An 11373-nucleotide genomic window follows, 5' to 3' on the forward strand; every position below is an offset into this window, starting at 1 on the left:
TTGTCTGTAATTTTTTTTTAACCCACAAAAAACAAACAAACACAAGAAAGGGCATATGGACACAGCAGTAAAATCACTAAACTTTTCTAAAAAGGGGAGTTCTTTCAAATGTCACTGCAAGTTTAACCTCATCAACTATCTTGAAAGAGGCACTGGGGCATAAACTTTTAACAAGTTGTGTACCCTTATCCTGCCGGGTGGAAGATTTGTATCGTCCGTACTTAACCAACTAAATCGGCAACGCTGAACACATATCACGATTTGCTATGTGCATTGTATCTCTAGTACCCATTAGTTTCGGGGAGCTTTAAAAAAAGGGCCCGGGTGAAAGTGGAAGCCTTAAAAAAGAACGCCTCAAATAAGAGATCCCATTGAGAAGGATCAACTTGATCTATGTTCCCAAAATCAGATCGATAAAGGCGAATCACGAGGGGTGGGCGTCTCCGCGTGGATTTCTCTGCCCATAGCAGCGGCCGAGACAGACCCAGCATTCAAACGTTCAAGCCGCGGCACTCTTCAGAGGGAGCCGTGTTGTGGAACCAGTCCCGATTTTGGATCACCAGGAGAAAGTTGTACATTTTTCGTGGGATTTAAACAGTGAATTTTTCGTGTACGTTTAATGCAGCTGAGTGCTCTGCATCGATACTCAGTGGATTCTCTTGATTTCCTTGAATGAACTTTCGCATCGTCATTTTCACATTTGGTATTAATGCTTGTGTTTTTACCGCATGACCATGTGTTGAGAAGTCATGGAAGAAACAGATGGTTTGATATCCAGTAAACATCGCCAGGAACAAAGGCCACGGACTTCTTATTTGTTTCCTCTTGAAGATATTTGTGCTCATACGCAGTAGATTGAAAAGCCTTAAAAAAAGAGAACTGTATCGATATGTATGCATCCAATTATTACGGAAATGTTTGTTTAGAAGTAAAAGTTTCAAAATTTCAAAATATGAAACTACCCCACCTCCACCCCCCCCCCCCCCCCCCCCCCCCCCCCCAATAAAAAAAAGGAGGGGGAAAAGAATATTTTCAACTTTTGCTTGTCACATATTTATTAAGATACCAGGACAAAACGTGCATGATTGGTATTTGAATTTTAAGATCAAGGAGGGTATAAATGGATTTTTTAAAATGTCCTTGCTGGCGTAATAGCAATAATAAAACAACATTCTGAGAAAGACTTTATTGCATAAACGGATTTATTTCATTTGAAGGTTTGATAGTGTTACTGGCAATCTATGTATCTTGTTCACCACAGAGCTCAATGTGGTAGAGTGAGGTTTGAATGTTAGTGAAGCTCAATTCATCAATTTCAGTGCTGCAAAAATTTTACATTAAAAAAAACACCCTTCCATCCACTCACGCTTGATTAAATTTCAACCGTATCACCCTGATATCATTTTATAGAGAGTAACAGACGATACTATTTTCATTTTTATTGAGGTGAATTGCTTGCTTCATTTCAACTTAGAGTGCAGGTTGAGTTTCTCATGAAGCAGAAGATAAGATAAGATAAGATGAGATGAGATGAGATGAGATGAGATGAGATGAGATGAGATGAGATGAGATGAGATGAGATGAGATGAGATAAGATAAGATGAGATGAGATAAGATAAGATAAGATAAGATAAGATAAGATAAGATAAGATAAGATAAGATAAGATAAGATAAGATAAGATAAGATAAGATAAAATAAAATAAAATAAAAATAAGATAAGATAAGATAAGATAAGATAAGATAAGACAAGATAAGACAAGATAAGACAAGATAAGACAAGACAAGACAAGATAAGATAAGAATTCGTTGATATCAACATAGAGAAATTTGCAAGAGTGAATGCAAACACCCACACGTACTCATCAACTTTCACACACACACACACACACACACACACACACACACACACACACATACACACACATACACACACATACACACACATGCACACACACACACATACACACACACATACACACAGGCACAAACAAACAAACACACATACATACACACATACATACAGACAGACACAAACAAACAAACACCTACATACATACGCACATTCACACCTAATGTTATTCTCGCACACCTGTCAATGTCTGAAAAGCTCCTATTGGTGGGGAGTGTTTGTGTCTGTTGGTTCTTGCTTTTTACTTTTTCAAAAAATAAAAGAAAGCTAACATGATCGATACATACACACGAAAAAGTTCTACACAGAGGTTTCATAAAAGAGAGGGAGATTTATTTTCGTACAAAATGTATGCAAAAAAGAAAATGCCTGCCCCCCCTAAAAAGAACCTCTAGATAATCACTATTGATGAGCTAACATTATCATGGGAGATCAATCTTCTTACCAACATTGACATATTAGTTGCACCCTAGTTTAATGCAGACGCTTGAGAAAAACCTGAAGGATATTTACAGGCCTACTAAACATGTCTTCCTTCTTTTAGTTTTAGCAATTCCATATCTTTCTGTAGCTCATTGAACCCTTGAGCATTAAACTTGACCCACCAAGACTGTAAAAAAAATCATAAAGAAGTGGAATAAAGTGTCTTAAAGACTGAATGCGGATTTTCAAAGCGTTGAAAATCTTTGTGCCAGTTTTAAACCAGCCCATTTTTATTTACAGAAGCGCGAGATGGCAACACATTCTTTTAAAAAATTAGTGAAATTTAAAATAAGTAACAACGTAAATTAAAGTGAGGGACACGAAAAAAAAAGAAAACGATGTTGGCCCTATGCAAAAGCGTTGGAAACATTGTTGAAGCCTAAATTCAGAAAGTCAATATTATTGCCTGTCTATGCGGGGTCGCTAGGGGAAGAGAAGTGTCCCTGTTCGGAGTTCAACAACTTTACAGACAACAGCCCGGCCTACTTCATGTTGTCAGCAGAGCCCCTGTCATTAAAAATTGGGAGTGCTTATTTGGGCCACATATGGCCTAAATAAGGTAAGGGAGGGGGGTTTAGCTTACTTAGGCCACAGGTGGCCTAAATAAGGTAAGGGAGGGGGGTTTAGCTTATTTAGGCCACACATGCTCAAACTACCAGGGGACACCCTTTTAAGGCAACTGAGTTCGTTCCACTTTCATAATGGTGCACCTTTCTCATTTAGTACAGTTTTGTCTCAGTGTACAACTTATATATATCATAATGAATATTGTAAGAACAAAGCACGATACGCAAAGTTTTGCTCAATCTCAATGGTTTGTATGAGGGCCAGATTTTTCCTTCATGGAGGGGCAAAATCTAGGCTACCATTTTGGCACACTTTGGTCAAGTAAAAAGGTCAAATCCTCCGAATGGACTTCCGGGTCAAATTTGGGGTATAAAAAGTGTGTACACAACGTGGCTGAGTCAAAGTTACACTATCTTTGCCTGGGTGGCACTCTCTCGTACTGTCTCGTAGTAGTACATCTCTCGTACTGTCTAGTAGTAGTAGCCTACATGTAGATGTAGTAGTAGTAGTAGTAGTAGTAGCAAAGATCGAGAAGAATCTTTGGTAGTAGATTCTATCTAGTAGGCAGTTTAGTGAGCGTGCACGCGGCAGGGCGAATCGGCCTCGATAAGCCCCGTAGACCTTTGTGATCGGCCACGAAGCCTTGTGTTTTGATGGGTCTAAACAACTTAGTGTTAATCGCACTGCCACATCCGACAGGCCTTTATCTTTTTAAAAGGAAAAGAAATGGTCATCAAAATGGTTGAATTTGCGTGAAAATCGATTCGGTAGAACTGTAACTATTAAAATTTGCTTCTGAAAACAAGTTACAAGGCCATTTTTATAACTCGATGAGATAAAAACTACTGGCTGTATTATTCTGTATAAATTATGAAACTTCAGGACGTATTATTATTTTCCAACATCTTTTGCCGCCTTAGCTGTAGAGGTTGAAGTTTTCACAACACTAATAGATCTAGTAATAGGGCTTCCCGTAAAAAATGCATAGATCTACAAAAGCCGAACCACCGAATCGACCGGTCAACGACCCGGGCACCTCGCTCTCCCCTGCACACTGTGATAACATGTTGCTTCGGTATAATTATTCAACTATTAATACGTGCTGCTATGGCAATTGGGATGTACTGACTGACAAAGCGATTCACAGTTTTGTTTTTATTTTACCATATATTTGACTTTAATAGTGCAGGTGATAGCTAGATTTAGATCTAGATTCCCTGTCTAGAATCAGTAGTAGCAGACAAATGTTAGAAGCAGCCAGAGAGCCTACAACTGCTAGATCTAGATCTAACTCATTGCTATGCCTTTGGGCTTTGGAATTGAAATAAAACGAATTGCACAGTTCTAGTTAATTTTAGATTCAGCAACTATCTGTATTTCCAGAATTAATAATAACAAATCTCACCATAACAATCACTTTTACTTTTATTAGAATAATTAGATCAACTTTTTTTTCTAAAATCTGTTTTGCGCAAACTTAAGACTTTCTCTACGTGTAGAGCACAGAATTTACATTGTAAGCCTCTGCTCAGTCTTTTATTTTTAAGTATATACTTAATAAAAATACGTATAGATATAGATCTATATACTCATTTTATGTTATTTTCTGGATATTGTTAAAAACGGGGTCTACCTAGCAAAATACTAGGTTTTAGGACAGGTGGACCCCGGGGTCACCGTAGTGAAATACATGTAAGTAGATTTATTTAAAGATTAGTAGACCCCGGGGTCACCGTAGTGAAATAAGTAGGTTTAATTTTAAAAGGATTGGTGGACCCCGGAGTCACCATAGCCGTAGAGGAATAAGAAGGTTTAATTAAGAATTGGTGGACCCCCGGGACACCGTGATTAAACCTACTTATTTTACTACGGTGACCGCATGGTCCACCTATTCTAAAACCTAACTAGTATTAAATTTCGTTAGGTAGACCCTGGGGTCCACCTTAAACCTAAACCTTCCTATTTCACTACGTTGACTCCTGGGTCCACCAATCCTTAAAATTAAACCTAGATCTACATGTACTTATTTCACTACGTTGACCCCAGGGTCCACCAAACCTTAATTAAACCTAGATCTACTTATAATTTCACTACGTTGACCCAGGGGTCCACCAATCCTTATTAATTTAAACCTAGATCTACTTATAATTTCACTACGTTGACCACGGGCTCCGCCAGTCTTACTATAAAATAAACTGAGATCTACTTATTTCACTATGTTGACCCCGGGGTCCACCGATCCTTAGTCAAACCTAGATCTACTTATTTCACTACGCTGATTCCAGGGTTCACATCCTAAAACAGCATTTTGTTAGGTAGACCCCGCGGTCCACCTATCCTTTTGGGGCTAGATAGACCCCGTGGTCCGCCTATCCACTTCCTTGATAATAACTGGAAAACATGCCAGTTGTCATGAATAGTGAAGAAAAATGTGAAAAAAAAAAGATAACGAGGTAGACGATAATTTGTCAAAAAAATTGCAAGTGCAAGTGAAAATCATAAGATAATTTTGTTATTTTCTGGTGATCTTTTCACGGTTTATAAAATGTTCCAGTGGGCTTACTACTAGATCTATGTCTCTGAAGAACATTTTGCTTGATTTTATTAGCTTTTTTCATGTACTTGAAAGCATAGAATAAAATAGTTTCACACAAATGTATGCACAATACTTTAAAAAAGAAAGATAAGGTCATTGTTGTTGGGTTTTTTTAACGGAATCCGTTTTACGCTGAGAAAAGCGCTAAAAACAAGTTTAAATTTTTTAAAGAATGCCCATAATATTAGGAATCCGAAATTACTACCTTGATCTAGTTTGCTGACTCTTTAATAACCATGAGCTGTTAAGAAAAAAAGAGAATGATATAGGATTTGTCTAAATATGACCATTAGTATTAGCATTAGTAAGATATTGCCCATTTTGTCCAATTATCCTTGCAGGTTTTAATCACCCTGTACTGCACCTCAATAAGCACAAAAAGAATATTTCTGTGACTTTGTATAAAGGTGTTTTGTAGTTGAGTTCTATGTAAAATTATCAACAAAATAATGTACATTTGGACCGTACAACTGAGATAGACACTCATGCACACAATAACATTCACACATTACACACATACAAACACACTACTACATTTACTCTCTCTCTCTCTCTCTCTCTCTCACCACAACCACACACAAAACAAACACATACACACACACACAACTCTTACACTTGGTCCACTTATTTAGAATCATCCTCTATTTTGAAATAATCCCCCGCACTAAATAAAAAGATCAGTAGAATCTCGACCTTCCGAATCCATGGTTAGTTCAAGAAATCTACCATATGATGTGGCCTAAATAAGGTAAGGGAGGGGGGTTTAGCTTATTTGGGCCACAGTGTGGCCTAAATAAGGTAAGGGAGGGGGGTTTAGCTTATTTAGGCCACACTGTGGCCCAAATAAGGTCACCCTTCAAAATTAAAGTTCAACTGGAACTCGAACTTCGCTTTCTCTTCCGAATTCAGTGGGTGGTTGGCGGCTGCTCTGGTGTGGTCTGCTCCTTCTTTCCTATTAAACATCTATTGTCCTCATCACTCCTCCTCCTTTTTGTGTATGTTACTCTCTTGTAACACCTCTAACCTCCGGCACTTATATGACCTTATTATGTTGCAAATGCCGTAAAACACTTACTAAAACATTTTGAATTCGCAACCTGTTACGCTACGACTACCAGGTCTGCTAGTGGAAGCCGATTTTAAGTAACCATTGTTTTGGCCGGCTTTGACACAGGAAATACAATCGAGAGAAAAACTCAAGTAAATACAAATAGATCTTTCTACGAATAGACCCCCCCCCCCCCCCCTTTTTATTATCATATGCAGAAATGTGTTTCTTCCCCTCGGGGAATTTAAAAAATAGAATAAAGTATAGTTCTCCACTGGATCGCAAATCGCTTATCTCTTCAAAGCCCCTGAAGCCTACACTACTGCCATACATATGCGAGATTCTATTCTTCAACGTAATGATATTGATTTACGCGCAACTGTGTCAACAATCGCCTCTGACAGTCTAGTAAAGAGAGTGGGCGAATCCTTTAGACCTATAGAATCTGTTTTAACAGCAACAAGAAATGAAAAAAGGGGGGGGGGCGATGAAGAATTTCTGAGAAGGTATTACGTACAAAGAAGATTTTTTTAAACACTCGAATGAACCGTCATTTATAATCCTGTTTTGTGTGTGTGTGTGTGTGTGTGTGTGTGTGTGTGTGTGTGTGTTTGTGTGTGTGTGTGTGTTTGTGTGTCTTTGTGTGTCTTTGTGTGTTTGTGTGGGTGTATGTGTGTGTTGGGAGGGGGGGGGGGGGTCCTCATGCTGGTGTTTTTACACTCCCATCAAAACAATTTAGATCATCTCAGAGACAGGCTTAACTTGGCCTGTCAAAGCCAACCCTGATTGTGAGAAATACAGCACCCAAGCATCTTTGCCTTTCTCACCCTGCACCACTGTATAGGCCAGGGACAAACATTTCCACCTTTCTCTATCCTGGGCTAGCCTCTTGATGTTATTCCATGTCTTCCCACTGTTTTGTATATCAACTTCTGTGATTCTTCTCCATGTTCCACGCGGTCTTCCCCTTGATCTTTTACCCTGTGGATTCCAATCCAACACTTTCTTTGTTATGCAGCTGCCTGACTGCCTGAGAGTACGTCCAATCGATTGCCACCGCCTTCTTCCCACCTCACCTCTGACTGGAATCTGCCTTGTTTTTCTTAACACTTCCTCTTTGGGGACCCTGTCTGTCCATCTGATTCTCAGTAACTTTCTTAGACACTTCTTCAAGAGGACCTGGATCCTCTTTATGCAAGTCTGAGAGACCGAAATACTCGTTAAAAAGTATCCACTTTGAATCGAACTCAGGTCACTCGCGTGCAACGGCGAAGGGCATACACCACCCCGCACACACCGGTGCATAATCCAACAACAGAAGAATGGGATCCTAAAATACTGGGTGCCCATTGCGGATGGGATCGGGTCGGATCGGGTCGAGTCGATCGCCCGACTCGTCGCTTGAAAACAAACGTGCTTGTTTTTGAGACACCGGTTTAAAATTTTCCGAAGGGTTGAGCAGGTTTCCTATTTATAGCGGTAGCTGTAGAGGAATTCATCGGAGTGAGGTGGAACTGCAAGGAAAAAGAAGCAAAATGGAGACAATCAGTAATGGAGTCCCACAAGGGGGAGTTTTATCGGTGACCCTGTTCCTGATTTTCCTCAACGACATTTCAACCACCATCACCAAGAAAGTGACAGCAGCGGAGTACGCAGATGACATCGCTCTTTTATGCTCAGCAGAATCAGTAGGAACAGCCCAGGTACGACTCTAACATGATGAAGATGACAGAAAAGTGGGGACAGAAGATCAACAAGAACAAGACCACGTACACAACATTCAGCCTCTCATCAAAACCCCGAAAGGTAAACTTGCATCTTGATGGAAACACTCTACAACACGAGTCAAATCCCACCTATTTGGGTGTGACGTTTGATCCAAGACTAACGTGGCACGCCCAAACAGAGAGGTGCAGTAGTAAAGGCAACAGAAGAACAGCACTGCTTAGAAAGTTGGCAGGGTCAGATTGGGGAGCAAACCACACCGTCTTACGTGGAGCCTATGTTGGATTTGTCCGCCCAGTCGTAGAATATGGTATCACAGCGTGGGGAACAGCATCAGACAGCAACTTCCACAAAGTAGCGAGAATCCAGAATCAAAATCTGCGGATCATCACGGGAGCAAGGAGATCCACGCCCACTCATGTCATGGAAACACTAACGGGGTTAAAACCCCTGAACGACAGACGTGATCTGAAAGCGATTGTTCATCAGGAAAAGGTCAAAAGAATGCCAACCTATCCAATGAAGGATAGATCTTCAAAAAGCCAGAGCAAACGCTTAAAAAGAACAAGCTTCCTCCATATGGCCAGACACTCCAGCTCTGGACTCGAAATCTCTCTTGAAGAATCTCCAATCCCACTAGACCCGTGTCAAGTCCACCCCCTTCAGACTAATTCCCCCCCCCCCCTCAAATTCGAAAGAACCTAGAAAAGGTTGGCACCAAATCTGAAGTCCCTCCTCCAATACTCAAGTCACTGACGCTCGACTACCTAGAAAGAAACTTCCCAAGCAACCAGTGAAATCGAGTTTACACAGATGGATCAGCAACTGATGCAGTCAGAAACGGCGGTGGAGGTATCTACATAGAGTGGATCTATGAGACAACAGAAAGCCATTCCATCCCCACAGGATCTTTTTCTTCCAATTACAAAGCAGAAACATCAGCACTCGAAACAGCAGTCACCATTCCCTTGAATCACCAAAAATCTAAAGCCAACACCGTAATCCTCACAGATGCCAAATCTGTCCTACAAGCTCTCCAAAAGCCACAAACAGCTCAAGTACGACAACTCCTTTCACTTCTATGTGATCTAAACTCCAAAGCCAACACAACTCTGCAATGGATACCAGGTCACTGTGGCATTCATGGAAATTAAAAAGCAGACGACTTAGCCAAAGAAGGGGCCAAAATGACCCAGATTGAAGATGGCATGGATCTCTCAGAGTCAAAAACACTAATAAAAACTGCTTTGAGAACCAGATGGAAAAGGTCCCACCCTAAGCACAACAGACATGACCCCTACTACATACTAAATAGAGCAGACCAGGTCACAATCTTTAGACTCCGTTGTGGCCACAACAGACTCAAACACCATATGCACACCAAATTAAACGTGGGAGAGTCAGCGATCTGTGAATGTGGACACGACCAAGAGGATGCCAACCATATCCTTCAGCACTGCCCGCGCTACGCCACCCTTCGCACACAGACGTGGCTGAATGTGGCTCCCCTTGAGAGAAAACTCTATGGCAGTCTTTCAGAGTTGAAACGAACTGCACAGTTTGTGCGCGACATCGGACTGACTGTCTAGCTGCTGTCATCGAGAACGAGGAAGAAGAAGAAGAAATCGGAGTGGGGGGGGGGGGGATATCTTATGACAGGTTTCCGTTTTGGACTTGTTTCTGTTAATTCAGGTTTGACAGAATGTATATTACTTGGGGGTCCACGTGGTTTAGAAATACAGTGTTCGCCTCTCATTCAATAGGACCTGGGTTCGAAACCTAACAGCGACGGAATATTTTCTTCTCTAAAAAGTTCTTCTTTTGCCTCGTTTCTCGTTTTCTAATCATGTTCTGTCTTCTGCTTTCATCTCCATTTCCTGCGCCTCCCCCCACCTCTCCCATCCTTTCCCCCCTCCTCTGGACCACGGCAGACTCTTTCTACTACTACATCTGGCTCCTTCTTACTGCTGTCTTTTAGCCACACCCCTGATCCTAGGGTAGGTAATCTCTGCACCTTGCCTTCTCGGATAAGGGCACAAAAATCTCGGTGGTCCCGGTTTCAAGTTGTGCACGTTAAAGATCCCTTGATGGCTTTAAAATCGATAAGAGTAGGCTTTGATCACAACCCGGATTAAATTTTGAAATTAAATTCCTACCTAATTGAAAAGGCTTAATGTATCCCGCGCGCTCATATGACCTTATGCGATTTGCAGTCCTATAAAATACATACCGAAAAAAAGATGTACGCGTATAAAATTATAATGAGTATGTATGTGAATGTCTGTTCAATTGGGTGTATAGGGAGTTAGTGAGTGAGTGTGTGTGCGTGTGTGTGTGTGTGTGTGTGTGTGTGTGTGTGTGTGTGAGAGAGAGAGAGAGAGAGAGAGAGAGAGAGGGGGGAGGGAGGAATTTCGAATAACATACGAATAACCATACTCGAAGTAGTATATAAACGGCGCAAATTCACATACATGTACATACTGCTGATATTCTTTAGAAGAGCAAGTACATGTGTTTCATTATTTCCACAGCCTGAATAAACTCAACGTAAAACAGTTTCAGTTTATTGTACATGTATGGTTGTATTTATGTTGACAGGTGATGGCTACTGACTACGGCGATGCGCTCTGTTAAGCGAACCCAAGCCAAGACGTAAAAGACGAAAAATAGGACGCCATGGGGTGCGGCTCTTCTAAGGGAGACGGAGGAGGGGGAGCCAAGAATGACAACCCACCGATAGATGGCGTGAGTACACGGGGACTTAATTAGGAGGGGGTGTACACTTATCCGACGCCTCGATCGTTCTGACTGGATTGATGGCGACAAGGGTATCACGATTCGACAGAGTCGATCACAATTTGGCACGACATGGTTTCATCTATCATGATCAGCTATATTAAAAGTAATTTGCTTTTTCTGGGCCCCAGTCTATTCCGAACCACGCAGAAATTTAAGGGTGGGCATATCATCATCATCATCATCATCATCATCATCATCATCATCATCATCATCATCATCATCATCATCATCATCATCATCATCAA

At 41.0% G+C, this 11373-nt stretch overlaps 1 protein-coding gene across 1 annotated transcript in view; it reads left to right on the forward strand.

Annotated features, from left to right (window-relative positions):
* The first annotated feature begins 406 nt into the window (after positions 1-406).
* Positions 407-11373, forward strand: part of LOC101856462 (hillarin) — a 32765-nt gene continuing 21798 nt past the window's right edge. Inside the window, exons 1-2 of the mRNA XM_005107584.3 lie at positions 407-610; positions 10928-11074. Coding sequence (XP_005107641.1) covers positions 11006-11074 — 69 coding nt within the window. The 5' untranslated portion in view covers positions 407-610; positions 10928-11005. The remainder of the gene's footprint in view (positions 611-10927; positions 11075-11373) is intronic.

Source organism: Aplysia californica, unplaced genomic scaffold (assembly GCF_000002075.1).
Source record: "Aplysia californica isolate F4 #8 unplaced genomic scaffold, AplCal3.0 scaffold00614, whole genome shotgun sequence".
Classification (NCBI taxonomy): Eukaryota; Metazoa; Mollusca; class Gastropoda; order Aplysiida; family Aplysiidae; genus Aplysia; species Aplysia californica.